We start from the raw sequence: 14,644 nt of genomic DNA on the forward strand, positions 1-14,644 counted from the left end.
CCCTCTCTGTCCTGGCAGACAGGACAGGGGGTCCCTCCACCTTTATTTACGTCTGCATTTCCCACCAGAATGGAGGAGAAAAGGTAAAGTTCCCATGATTCAAGTACATCTGGGGAAAGCTGAGTTAAGCGGAAGCAGTAAGGGGCCTTCGAGATCTGGGAGCATTTAAGATCATAATAGGCACTGATTTTCCAAGAAGGGGTAGAGTAGGCAGCCTTTCCCAAACTATTTGGAACATGTTTCTCTTTTATTCATGAAAAACTTCCTATTCATTTATCAAACAATTACTGAGAGCCTGACTGTTACTATCTTAAGGACCACTGGTGTTCTCTTTAGGCGTACTCTGAGACACAGCTCACTTTACCGAGTTACTGAGTTTTAACCAAGTAAAAAACAAGGGTGTCTGGGTGGCTCAGTCGGTTAAGCATCCAACTCTTGATCTCGGCTCAGGTCTTGACCTCAAGGACATGAATTCAAGCCCCAGGTTGAGCTCCAGCATGGAGGCGCCCCCCCACCCCCCCCACAATAAAAAGGTAAAGAAACAAAGCCATACCAAAAAAACAGGGTGTGAGCCCTGATTTACCATATGGGTAAACTGAGGCACAGAGCAATGCCCACCCCCCCGGGATTATTGTGCTGAAAGCCAAATGCAGTTCTGTAAGTAGTTCCTATCCTCCTCCCACCTGTCATCTTTGGGAGGAGAAACTTGGTTCCCCGGTTTGTATCTGCTGCTGGATTGCAACCTCCCCGAAGAAGGAAACGTGTAGAGATGCTGTGAAGACCGCCATCACGCTTTGTTGCCTGGCCCAGATGGTGCCACCAGGAATTTGGCGCTGGAGTCAGGTAGGGGTGGAGGAGGAGGAAGGAAGCTATTCAGAGGGTGATACTCAGATCCGTGGCCTGCACAGGGGCAGCGGAGCAGTCGCGGCTGGAGGATACCGATCTAGACAAAGGGCAGTAGGACGTGACTCTCCGTTTCACCGTGGGATGGGCAGAACCTCAGGGGCTGGCACAATCAGGGTCTTGATGGCTTAAAGAAAGCCTTAACTTGCAACCTCAAGTGAAGGCCAGTGCGCCCCAGAAGCAGAGCGAGAAGCACCAGGTGGGAGCCAGGAACACGGGTGGTGCTGGCCACCGACCGAAGCCCCTTCTTAGTGGAGCCCACCCCCATCGGCGGGTGTGGTCTACACACGCTCATCCTCAGGGACCCGGCCGCGGGCCAGGCTGGGCCCAGAGAGGTCACTGCACGTGCTCCAGCTGGGGAAGGGGCACCGGCCGGGTCCCTTTCATCAGCCTCCCCCAGGATGAGAGCCAAAGTCAATAAAAGAAGGAAAACCCAAATGCACCGCCGAAGCGACTGTCCTTACCCCTCCCTTGTGCAGGAAGGCGTCAGGCCTAGTTTACAGCCAGGGAAACAGAGGCCAGGGAGCACGCCCGAAACCACAGGCTGGCAAGCGTCAGAGCTCAGACTAAAATCCAGGCTTCTAACTTCAAAACCTGGGGCCTCACACCAACCGACGGCCGAATTTTTCTCAAAGGAATTCTTCAGTGGAGATCTACCCTAAGAACTGATAAAAGAGTGGCCCAAAGGTGGGGGATGCAGAGTTCCCCCCAAAATGGGCCTCCTCTTAGCTTTCCCCTCCCGGTGTACCCCAGCCTCACGGTGGCCAAGGCAGCTCCACAAAGGCCCGCCACTGGGTCTGAAAGCCACTGGCCTCCAGCTGCTGCTCTCTCCTGACTGTCCAGGAAGACAGTACCCACCTCAGCCCTGTACTCGTCCCCTGCTGAGCTGGGAAGGGAAGATGCCAGTGTAGAAATACTTCTTTCCCATTCTAAGGCCAGTGAGGGGAAGCAGGTCTCCCAGGGCCAACCCCAGGGAGGCCTGGCTCATGGGTGGTCCCCAGGCAGCCCGGCTCCCTGGTGCAGCTCTAGGCAAAGACACCTGAGTGGGAGGTGGCCAGGTTTCCTAGTGTGTGACAAGGAACTCCACCCAGCCACCGAAAGTCACAGAAAACGAGGGATAAGCTGCAACTGGCTTAGCCAAAGGGGGGCAAAGCCTTAGGCCATGAAGGACAAGTGCCTGTGTGTCCCTCGTGCAGAAACACTTGTGATTGACAAGATGAGGACTGCAGGCGGCTGCAGAGAAACCCAAGGTTTGCAGGGACCCGGTCTACGGCAGTATTCCCCAGTGACCTATACTCCAACACCCATTCTTTGTGACTTATTTTTTTAAAGACTTTATTTATTTATTAGGGGCACCTGGGTGGCTCAGTCGGTTAAGCATCTGCCTTCGGCTCAGGTCATGATCCCAGAGTCCCAGGATCGAGCTCCACATCGGGCTCCCGGTTCAGTGGGGAATCTGCTTCTCCTTCTCCCACTCCCCCAGAGCTCATGCTCTCTCTCAAATAGTAAATAAAATATATTTTTTAAAGATTTTATTCATTTATTAGACAGAGAGAGAAAATGAGCGGGGTGGGGGGAGCAACAGAAGAAGGGGAAGGAGAGGGGCAAGCAGACTCCATGCTGAGCGTGGAGCCCACGACCCTGAGAGATCCCACGACCTCGATCCCATGACCCTGAGAGATCCCACAACCTCAGTCCCACAACCCTGAGACATCATGACGGAGCCAAAACCAAGAGTCGGATGCCCAAACACTGAGCCACCCAGGAGCCCCGTGACTCCTCCATAACTGAACCACTGACTTTTGGGTTAGCCATATGGGTGCCTGAAGTGAAAATTACTCTTCCCCAAGGGAAGTATGCTTCCCTGCCTCCCTTGCAGCTAGGTGTGGCCACAGGACCAAGTTCTGTTCAACAAAATCACTGGAAGTGTGGCACATGGTTTCTGGCAGGTACCCTCAAAAGAGAAGCCAAGCCACAGCCATCTTGTTCTTTTTTCCTGGTACCCAAAGCCCCAGGAGCCACCTTGGACCACAAGGCAGCGTGCTCAAGATGGCAGACCCACCGCTCCTTGCCCTCTGAACATTCATCGTGTAAGACAGAATGTCTATCTGTCTTGGTCCATCCACTATTTTTTAATGGCTAAGAGCAGCCAAATCAAGTTCTAGTCACCAGCAGCCCTAACCTAACAGAAGGGCCCACTGGGTGGGGGAAGCTCGGAAGCAGTTATGAGGCTGCTGCATGTCCCACGGCGCTCCTGCCTCCCCGCATCCTGCTCCCCTTCATGCCCGGCATCCATCCCTCCTAGCCCCGCCAGCCACCTGCTTCTCTTCTTCTGGAAGAACTGGGTTTGAAAAGCTTTGCACGTGGACAGCACAGAACTGGCAGACAAGACTCTGGGTTCTAAACCAGCCCTGCCACTGACTCACTTGCTCACTCACTCATTCATTCATTCTTTCAGCAGTTACTGAGTATCTACTGCATCCCAGGTCCTGTTTCAGGAGTTGTAGCAACACTGGACAGAGGAACTTGCCGTTATGGAATTTGTCTACCCAGGGAAAAGGCACACAAAGAAAGAAATGAATATGGACCAGGTAATGAGTGTTTTGGGGAAAATAAGGCAGTGGGGTGTGTCATACAAGGCAGCCCAGAAGCCCTCTCTGAGCCGGTAGCCTTCCAGCAGACAGTGGACAGAAACGAGGGAGTGAGGCATGTGACTATTTGGAGAAAATCCAGTTGTGCCGCCTAGTACAAGTGCTTGGTGCTGTGCCTCAGTTTCCCCTCTCTAGAATGGTCTATGAGATAAGAGCTGTCCCAAGACAACCTCGCGCTATCCGGGCTGGAGACTGTGGCTCCAGTGAGCATGTCCAAAGCAAGTTAGCATGGAAATCAGACTGGATGGGGACCAAGGGGCCCCTTAGACAGAGTCCGTGAATTTCAGGTAAGAAGAGGGGCGAGGCTCTAAAGTGCCCTCCTCCCCAGGCCTATCTTCCCCACTGTCCCTCCTATGCTGAAAGGTAGAGGTGAGACATTTGTGGGCTCCTGGTCAGTCCATGTGTCTCCGGGGGCCTGGCCCTGGGAGGGACCCCAGCATCCCAACCTGGGCTGCATGGCTAGCCTCAGTCAGCCGGTCCTCAGAATTCTCTTCCCCCTGGGCTGAGGCACACAGCCTTCCGGCCATGACAATTGGCGGACGGGGTGCCACCCAGCGCCCTGGCCATAGGGAAGTTCGAGGTGGCTGACCCGAGGGGGATAAGGCTATAAAGGAAGAGAGGGTGGTGGTGCTTTGTCAGGGAAAGGGGTGGGAACAGAGGGAGGATGGGTGGCCGGGAAGCTGAGCAAAGCTGGGGGTCTGCACTGGTGATCACTGGAGTGGTACGGGGTGGGACCATAGCCCCGAGCCAATACGAGGGCTTGGGTTGGGGGCCCGTGGGAAGGGCCGAACCAGGCACTAGGCATCCAACAAGCATTGCTGTCCACTCGCGTTCCAGATTCTGGCTGGATCTGATGGGACTCATAGACAATGGGAGACAGACAGGGACAGCATAGCCAGCATGGGGCCAGCACTGGGACTTGGTAGGGACAGCCTTTGGAGAGCCTAACTCCAAGGATAAAGTAGCTCCAAGCTTCAACTTATCCTGAAGATGGTGGGACGGGGAGAGTCTGGGCACAGTATAGTGTTGTCACCATCATGAAACCCTCTTTAAAAAGGGTTTCAATGTGTTTCCCCAGTGCCCAGGAGAGCATTAGCAAAGAAAGACTCAGTCCATTTCTATGGCAGCATACCCGCGCACACAGATCTCTGGGGGCGCCATCCCCGGGAGTCTCTAGGACTTGGGCAGGTGACCCCACTCCCTGGTCTGCATGCCCTCATTGCAAACTGAGTGCATACAGAAGATTTCCAGAAGATTCCTAGCTCTAGAATTCTGTGTTCTATGATTTTCTGGGTTATTTAGAAGCAGTGTGGCAAGTACCCTCGGCCAACCAATTCCATTTTGAACAGCCTGCCCGAAGGGGTCTCATGGCAAAGGCTACTGCAAATACTCACAGGCTCCTGGCACAGTATCCTCCATGGAGATTCTCTGGAAGGCTCTCCATAAGGGAATACCTACTGTCGTGAGGCACGTGTGGCCCACCTAGAGTCACAACCTCCTTGACCTTCTAACTTCCTCACGAAGTGGACAGGACCCATGACAAGGAGGGACCCTGAGCAACCTCACCTGTGTTCCTGGGAATGGAACATGACAGGAAACGCTGCCAAATGAGCTCCCTGCCCTTCATCACACCCTCAGGTGCAAACAGGAAGTGAGCCCAGAGCTGAGAAGAGAGATCCCTGGCCTCTAGGTGTGAGGAAGTCTCCAGGCAGGCCAGGGCGGGGGCTGCGGCTTGGGCTGATGGGCAGGGGATGGACAGAAGAGGGCCATTCTCCTCCAATATGCAGCTTCCATTCAGCAAACTTGCAGAAGACTCCTGGGAGGCCTCCACACGGATAATGTGAGGGAGAGAGCTTGTCCCAGAGTAGAACCATCTAAATCCCGACCCCCTTCCCCAGAAGTGCAGTGGGCTGCCCCGAGGGTTCCTCCCACCTTCCCAAGGAGTTCTTGGCCTTGAGCTAAGTGCTGAGCTGTCCTCACAGCAGCCACTGGTCCAGTCTGGGATCCCAAGCCTGGAAGCCCCGACCTTCAACCATTGTCCCTGCCAGTTCTGGCTGCTGCAGAAGGAGCCCACCAGCCAGCATCACTGTCCAGGTTGTAAGCTGGTCTAGGGCTCCCCTTTCCGAAAGCCTGAAACCAGGGCCTAGGTCAGTCCCCCCTCCCCACGCCAAGTGAATGGTGCAGATAAAATGTCGAGCCACTGCTCCGTGCCCATTGCTGCAGGGGGCTCTGGAGGTGGAGACTGAGGTTGCCCCTGCCCTAAAGGGGCCCCCTGCATGCTAGCAGAGATGCCCAAACACAATCCGCTTCCATCTAGAAACAGGGGAAGCCTTCTCAGCAGATATGATACCTGAGGACAGACAGGATTAAACCTCCAGTCTTCCCTGCTCAGAGGAATTCTAACCCGGTAGGGGCCGCTTCCTCTTCTGCTGGTAGGGGCCGCTTCCTCCTCAGCTTCCGGAGGGCGGAGGTCTCAAACCCCACCGGGCAGGAGCCCCTCCTCTCCCTTCAAGTATGGAGGCCTCAGGAAAAGGCAGATGTGGTGCCCTGGTGACTGCCAGAGGACAGCCCCTCCAACAAGGGCCAAGCCCCCCTCCTCTGCCCCTCCTGGGGTGGCCATGCCCTGAAGATCTGGCCGAGCTGCCACCAGAGAGCTTTTCAACCACCTGACCCTTGTCTTCTCCCACGAGCTAAGACCAGTCTGGTCCTAACCCCATGGCTTGCTCACTCTTTCCTCAGAGCTGTGCCCAAGCCCCATGATGCTAGGAATACCCACCAGCTCCAGCTTCATCCCATGGAACTTTCTCTCTGGGCTCTGAAAGCTCAGCTCCTCCTCCAAAGCCTTCCCACAGCTCAGCCCGCATCGTGACCCAGCCCCTCCGCCCTGCAATTCACTCGGCCCCAGCCAGCCTCTGAAGTGGTCTCACCACCCCACCTGACCCTTTTGTTTTTAAAGATTTATTTATTTGAGAGAGAGAGAGAGTGAACAGCCAGGAGGGGCAGAAAGAGAGGGAGAAAGAGAATCCTGAGCACGTTCCCCACTGAGCACAGAACCCAACATGGGGCTTGAAGACACAACCTAGAGATCATGATCTGAGCCAAACCAAGAGTTGGACACTCAGCCGACTGAGCCACCCAGGTGGGCCCACAATGACCCCTTTCATCTTAAAATCCCTGTATAAACAAACCCCCACCTCCTTCTGGAAGCTTGCCTAGGTCACCGCTACCCACATCTCACATGCTACCCACATCTCACGGCTTCTTTCCCACAAGCCTCCTCCCCCCCCCAACCTTGTGGCTCGAAAGCTTCAGCCGTCGCTATGACATACCAGCCACCACCCACAGACACTAGCCGCTCAGCCAACTTAGTTCTGCCGCTCAGCCAACTTAGACCCACCAAATTTTCGATGCACACACACGCTTTATTCACCATCACAGCCAGGACTGGCTGAGCTCTGACCTGGGGTCCAGCACACTGTCGAGCTCATTCCCTATGTTCTCCCTCATCTTCAGAGCAGACTACAAGGTAGCTTTGTCTTTACTTTATGGACGAAGAAACTGAGGCTCTAGAAGTTCGCTATTTTGTCTACAGACTCGCGGGTGTGTCTGACCCAAAGTCTGAGTGTTTTCCACCACAGCGAGCCACCGTTCCCTTCCAGAGAGTCACCCATGGAATAACTCGGTCACACTAACAGTGCAAGCCAGCCTGTCCTTTCTGCAGCTAACAGGGCAGAAAACCCTAGAAATGTCACATAATGAGAAACCAGAGGTGCCCTCTTCTCTTCTGTCTTATAGATAAGGAAACTGAGCTCAGAGGTACAATGTGCCATGTGGCTCAACCAGAAGAATATCAAACCAAAAGTACTGAGAAGAGGTCTGTCTGGACTGTCCGGCCCCTGGATTTAATACTGCGTGATCCGCCTGTATTAAAAGGTAAGCTCCGTAGGGGATGGGGACATGGGTGGGGTAATTCCTTTGTTAAGGAGCTGAGACCAGTCTGTTCCTAAGCCTTATGGTTTAGAACTGAATCATAGGATTCCACCAGTTTGGGGGTTACCCCATCCTGCATGACTACAGCCCAGGCAGCTACACCTTCAGAAGGGCAAAGAGATGGGAGAGTCCTTACTGACTCCTTCTAGGAAGGTATTAAATCAGCACAGCCACGGACATCAGGCCTGCACCCCTCCTGCCTTTTCTGCCTCAAGGTATACAAATAATAATAATGAGACCCCCTGTGCTTTGCTGGTTTCCAGACATTTACCTTTAACCCCTTATTATATATCGCGATAGCATTTTAGGGATTGGGCCCTGGGGGCTTGCAAAGGACAAGAGACTTGCTGGTGGGGAGGAGAGTCCGTTGCTGGTCATTGTTGTTCATTTGTTTCCCATGTATCAAGGTCCTTCCACATGCCGTGCCCCGTGCTGGAAAAGGCATGGTTTCTGGGCAATGCCCAGATGCTAGGGAAGGTAGTGCCAGCCTTGAAGCCAGCAGCGAGTTGGGCTTTCGAGCTTTTCCCATGGGTGGTTCCAGAGCTTCTCTTAGTGCAGAGCAACACCCGGCTCCTCCTCAAAGCCCAGTCTCTAGGTTCTGGCGCCCCGGGAACAGGCCTATCCTTCCCGACACAGCGCATCTCCCTTCTGGGGGGCTCCCTTCTGGAAGGTGCTAAGAGGCTCTCACCAAAAAGGTGCATGTCAAGACCCACGCTGAAGCGTGGCTGCTCTGAGAGCAGGATTGAGGAGGGGTCACACTCCAACATCTTCTCAGTCCTCCCAGTCATGCAAGGTGACAGAGGCGACAATCATCCTAAGAGCTGTTCAGACCACTCTTCACACCACAACATACCCTTTGGAAGCACAAACCTTCGCCCACAGAAATTGCCCTTTCCTTTTAGGCTGAGCGGGTGGAGTGTCCCAGCCGCCCACGGGGGGATGCTCGCACCTGCGTACCCTCGGAGAACCGGCCCCTTCCCACTGAAGGTTCCATGCAGTGCCGCGAAGAGGCTGGGCTTCCATCCCATCCTAAATTCCCCCTAAGAGTACAGCCCCAAATACCAGGGCCTGCCAGCAGCAGGGTCCCTTCGCTCTCTGAGCAGTCACCAAAGTCCTCCTGGCCCTGGGGTAGGAGCACCCCCTCCACTCTTTCTCCCCGCAGACATGTGCTCCTGGGGGCCACAAAGAAACGCATCTCTTTTCTGGGGCTGACCCTCCAGCTGTTCTCAGGGGCTTTGGGACCCCTGCTTTGACTGTGTTTGTGGCCATCTCCTTGTCCCCCTAAAAGAGTAACATTTCACCTTCAGAAAAAAATATGGGGGTTGTTTCTAAGGTGCACCCAAGCTTGTTTCAGGAGATAAGTGCCTGTTTATAGGAGGGGAGGGTCTCACCTTTCTGGCCATGTGCTAGAAGGGAACTGTTGTTCCTTTGGTAGCATAGGAGACTGGGATCCAACACAGCCAGGTGACTGGGACTGTGGAAGGTCCACTTACTCCCCTTTTACCTGCCCCCGCACAGGCTCAAGTGAGCCGAACTGCTCACGCTGCTTGGAGAAACCTCTCTGCGAACGCGGAACACATCACCCGCGTAAGCCGTTGCCAGAGGCTTGTCACCTGCTTCAGGGACTTCCTCATGCGCTTCCAGCCTGCTGTTTTGCTGGAATAAACGACTGCACAATACCGTTGCTCAAACCCTCAGGCACCGAGAAAAAGAGCGATCAGACTTGAGGGGGTCCGCAAAAGCGTGGAGCCTCGCGGTGCCCCAACTCCCTGCTCGCTTTGCCAGCAAACCCATTCATGGCCAGCGCGCCACTGTTTGCCCCACCACGATCCACCTCCCATCCATCGGAATGGAAACCGGGGACGATCCGCCCGCGGGCCCGGCACCTGCAGTGTTCTCGGGTTTGGAAGGGGAGTAGATGGTTCAAGGTCAGGGCTCCGCATGTGGCCCCCACGGGAGGCGCGCGCCGGGTCCCGCCACGAGGTACAGCCCGGCTGGGGACGCAATGGCACTGTGCGGTCGCCGCGGAGCGCGGGCCACCACTCACCTTCCTGGGAGAACGACCGCGGCGGCAGCAGCAGCAGCAGCAGCAGCAGCAGCAGCGCCGGGAGCGCCAGCGCGGAGCGCATCGTGTCCTGGTCTCGGGCCGGGAGCAGGTGGTTGCGGCTCCGAGCGTCCGAACGGCGAGAGCGTGGGCGCCGCTCAGGGAGGCCCGGCTGTGGCTTCGGCGGCCGGGCGGTGACCCCGGGTTCCCGAGTCGCGCTCCAGCGGCCCCTCCTCGCGGCCGCTGCGGCAGAGCTGGGCTGAGGCGCGGCGCCAGGCGGCGGAGGAGCGGCGGGTGGCTGCGTCGCGGGCGGTGTCTGCGCGGCTGGGCCCGGCCGGCGGCTGCGGCGACTCCCGTCCCGTCCGCGCCGGCCCCCGCCCCCTCTCCTCCCCCAGGAGCGCGCGGGAGGCTGCGGAGGGGCCGGGCGGGGCGGGGCGGGGCGGGCGCTGGGCCGGGAACAATGAGCAGCGGAGGAAACTCCGCCCTGGAGCGCGGCGGGCGGGGGAGTGCAGGCCCGCCGCGGGCTCTGGGCGAGCGGCCCCCGGGCGGGCGGGGTTGTGAGTGTGTGTGTGTGTTTGCGCGCGCGCTTGGGGCGGCTGGGGGGCTCCCGGCGTCGGACCGCTCCCCCGCCCGCTGGTCAGCCAGCCCCGGCGCACAGGTGGCGCCGGCAGGGAGGGTCGGAGGGACCCCCGCGGGTGGTGACCCCCGACACCACCAGGACCCTCGCACGCCCCAGTCCGGAGGAGGCGACCCTCAGCCTCCTTGTTCGCTAAGGATCTTTCGAGGCCTCCGGGCTGCGGCGCGTAGTGTTGCAACTCCGGAGAAACACGTCTCCCGGCTGCCAGGTGCAACTCACCTGCGGGCGGGCCAGCCTTCCGCACCGCAGAGTGTGCACTGCGCAATCTGGACCAATTCGTTGCGTCATCTTTCCAAGCCTAGGTTCCTCATCTGTGAAACGGAGGTGATGGTTTTTTAAAAAAGGACTTTTTTGAAGCATAAATATGTGCCCGTCTGTGTTCTCAAGGCTTCACCAATATTATTTCATTTACTCTTCACCATAGCTATATTTTTAGTCTCATTTTGCAGACAGGGAATTGAGTTAAAAAGAGGTTAATAAATTCGCTGAAGACCCAGTAACTGGTAAGTGGCATATCTGCCTCTGAGAGTAGTTTGGAGAAATACTTGACCACAGTACCTGGCAAATACTAATTGCTCCGTAAGTATCCACTACCATCCTTATTCTTGCTGTATACAGAACAACAATAAAGATTTAGGGCTCTGGGGTCAAACCTGATGTGGGTTCCAAATCCAGCTGTGCCCACCTAATGAGTAGTTAAGACCCTAGGCGAGTTGCTCTTGGTACCCAGTTTTCTGTGTCTGTAATACAGGGACCACACCACCGATCTCAGAGGCTTGCCCTGAGATTTAACTAAGGCAAGACGCGATGAGCACTTAGCCCAGGACCCGCACGGCGCAGTGATGCGGCCAGCACTTGACGGGATGGTGAGAGAGCTCTGCCTGCTTGGGATGGGGGTGGAAGTTGAATTCCATAAACTGAGTTAACCCAGTGAAAGAACAAAGAAGAATCCCCTCCTTTTTTTGTTGTTGTTTTCTGTTGTTTTGTTTCTGCAGAAGCTGTCGGTGGGGGTAGGGGGGAGGAAAGTGAAGTTCCCTGAGCCCCCTACAGAGGAGGCGCAGCTGCGGCGCCTGGGCGGGGGAAATGGGGTGAAGCGGCCCTAGAAGGGGGGGCTGATTAACCCTGGAGGCTGGGGGGAGGGGGAGCAGCCTGGATCTGGTTCACGAGACTCCTGGGCTGATCATCTGGAATGTCTTTCAGCTGCGTCTGGGAGGGAAGGAGGGTGCCCTGGCCCTAGCTCCGTTGTAGGGACCTTGGACTCCTTGAGACCCTCGTGTCGGCTGCACGCAGGCGCTGCGGGATTGGCACAGCGTCTTCGCAGCAGCGAAGGAAGCTCTGGAGCCCCGGCTGGAGTTCCGCCCGCCCGAGCTGGGCTCAACCTTGGGAACGGCTGACCATGCTGTTTTCATCGGGAAGTTTCTGCAGGATCGTTCTGAACCTGTTTTACACGCCGCATATGGGAAAGACAGAGGGTGTTCCCTGTAAATACCGTGGGATGTGTATGACTATCTTTGATGTATTTTAGTACTGTTCCCCTAATATCCATGTCAACAAAAGCTTGTTTCTCTGTCTGAAACCAAGCAGTACAATTAAAAACGTGGGAATTTAAAAACTTGCGTTATATGCTCTATGATTTAAACAGTGCTTTGCACTCTGTGAATCGATTTCTCTCGAAACCTGGAAAGGAGCATGTTAGTTTTGTAAAGGGAAAATGTATATTTCAAAACTTGGGGCATTTTAAATTCCCATGATTTGGGATGGGTCCAATTACCAGATCATGCAAAATTTAAAATGAGAGCAGACATCCGGGTTTAGGAAACAGGACCTGTTCTTTGAAACTGAAGACTTAGCAAAATAAAAATGTTCTGGACCCTCCCAAGTATCCAACACTCCGCCCCTCCCGCCACACACACATATGCACAATGGGACTTTCAGGAGTAAGGCCTGAAGCTGGCTGGGCTTGGGGGGGCTGGGGTCACCTATGGTCACTGAGCAGATCTGTCCCCAGGTAACTGGCCTGTGTCCTTGGTCCTATTTAGCAGCTTGTTCCCACTAGCAAGCTCACTGGCCCAGATCAGCTGAGCTTATGGTGGAAACTCAAAGCACTTTACAAATGCTACTCGACAATCCTTCTGGGATTTATTACATTTTGGTTATATTTATGCATGAGTTAGCTCCCCTAAAAGATTGTAAACTTTTTTTTTTTAATTTTTTTAAATTTATTTTACGGACAAATATCACAAGTAGGCAGAGAGGCAGGCAGAAAGAGAAGGGGAAGCAGGCCTGCTGAGCAGAGAGCCTGATGTGGGGCTCGATCCCATGACCTGACCTGAGCCAAAGGCAGAGGCTTTAAACCACTGAGCCACCCAGGCGCCCCGATTTTAAACTTTTTTTTTTTAACATTTTTATTTATTTATTTGACAGACAGCAAGACCAGGAACACAAGCAGGGGGAGTGGGAGAGAGAGAGCAGGCTTCCCGCTGAGCAGGGAGCCTGATGTGGGGCTCGATCCCAGGACCCTGGGATCATGACCTGAGCCGAAGGCAAAGGCTTTAACCCACTGAGCCACCCAGGCACCCCCCAATTTTAAACTTCTTAATGTGAGGTCTTTCTTACTCAACTGACACTTTTTTAGAACACCTGGAACAGCCTATCACATCACAGATGTAAATCCAGATACAGGTAGAGATCATCGAAATCAAACACGAATGTCCCCTGGGAGATATCACACAGGGGCCTGCAGCACAAGATGTAAAAGGCTTTTTCCAGCAGTTCCTGTTAAGGTCGGTGGCACCACCTGCAATTCGGTGATGCTGCTGACCACACTCTTTTTTTTTTTTTTAAGATTTTATTTATTTACTTGACAGACAGAGATCACAAGTAGGCAGAGAGGCAGGCAGAGAGAAAGAGGAGAAAGCAGGCTCCCCGCGGAGCAGAGAGCCGGATGTGGGGCTCGATCCCAGGACCCTGGGATCATGACCTGAGCCGAAGGCAGAGGCTTTAACCCACTGAGCCACCCAGGTGCCCCCTGACCACACTCTTATGGCAGATTTGGTAAAGTCCTCTTCGTCCTCATAGGAAATAACTTTAATCCTCAGTCACAGATCTCAGTAGAGGGATGGGACAGAACCTCAGCCAACAACCGCCCCCCCCCCCCCCCGCCATAAGCGTCAAATGCATACAGTTACCCATCCTGAGGCCGTAGGATCTGCTCATAGGTGCCAAGGATGCCCTTACTGTGGTTTTCCAAAAAGAACTCCAAGTTCCTTGGGGGCCCAGAGTGGTATTTCATTCATCTTGGAATCTCAGTGCCTCGTACAGGGCGCCTGACTCCACCAGGGGCTCAATACACAAAAGCTGAATAGATGAAGTGATTGGATTATAGCGACAAGGTTGGGCTTTATCTCTGACTGCCAAGTTGCATGATTCTGTGAATACCAGCTAGGGTTCAAGTTGGGCACCTCTCCCCAAAGTCATGTACTTAGCATGATTACTTGTCGATATCTCTGCTCTAACGTGCATAGAATGCCGGGCTCTGTGCACAGTGCAGAGCAGGCAAGCCTGATGCCCAGCCCCCACCCTCTCAACACAAATACAGTTAACGTGGGGTAGAGGCTATAGTAAGTGGCACGGAAGAAGCACAGGGCAGGACGGGCTCCCTTGGCCTGGGGAGGTCGGGGAGGTCTCACAGGAAGAGTGGGACTTCCCCAGGGGAAGAGCAAAAGAAAAGGTATTTGGGTGCAGGTGGAGTCAAGAATTTTGCCTTAACCAGAGGGCAGATGCGAGACTGCAGGTGGTCACAGCACTTGGAGAGGCCAGTGCAGTGCGTCTGTCCCTGTTCCAAAGGGCCTGAGCTCAGCGGTGCTGGGAGGGAGGAGGAGGGATCTGACGCTAGAGGGACTTGGGAGGCAGAACTGATAGGCGTTGGTGGCCCCTTGGTTGTAGACATGGTGCATGGTGTGGCTTGTGTGGTGTGCTGAGGGACTGAAGGCATGGCAGGCGCCAAGGGCTCCAAGTTTCCCACTTGTGTTACTGGGTGGATTGTCTGAGAGCCATGGTTGAATGTCACTAACTGAGACAGAGAACACAGAAGAGAAGCAAGTTTGGGAGAAGAAAATGATGAGCCCAATTTTGAACACGTGGACTCTTGAATACCCATGGGGCACTCAAGGGCCATGCCTAGAAGTTACATCTGAGACACTGAAACTCAGACCTGAGAAAGGACTAGAAGTGGAGACTGACAAGCCATCGAGGTGCAGGCAGGAGCTGTGGCCACGCACCTAACTGATCCCTCGAATTCCCAAACTCCTGAGATTCAGAGAGAACCTGGGGTCCAGCGGATGGTTGAGCCCACCAGCAACCTCATCACATGGGAAGTAAAGGCCGGGAGAGTTGGGCTGACCTGTCCCCACTCACACA

At 54.8% G+C, this 14,644-nt stretch overlaps 1 protein-coding gene across 1 annotated transcript in view; it reads right to left on the bottom strand.

The window, feature by feature from the left end:
* The window catches only part of PODXL (podocalyxin like), a 51,496-nt gene extending 41,674 nt beyond the window's left edge, over positions 1 to 9,822 (bottom strand). Inside the window, exon 1 of the mRNA XM_047694933.1 lies at positions 9,592 to 9,822. Coding sequence (XP_047550889.1) covers positions 9,592 to 9,673 — 82 coding nt within the window. The 5' untranslated portion in view covers positions 9,674 to 9,822. The remainder of the gene's footprint in view (positions 1 to 9,591) is intronic.
* Between the last annotated feature and the right edge of the window lie 4,822 nt (positions 9,823 to 14,644).

Source organism: Lutra lutra, chromosome 11, assembly GCF_902655055.1.
Source record: "Lutra lutra chromosome 11, mLutLut1.2, whole genome shotgun sequence".
Taxonomy (NCBI): domain Eukaryota; kingdom Metazoa; phylum Chordata; class Mammalia; order Carnivora; family Mustelidae; genus Lutra; species Lutra lutra.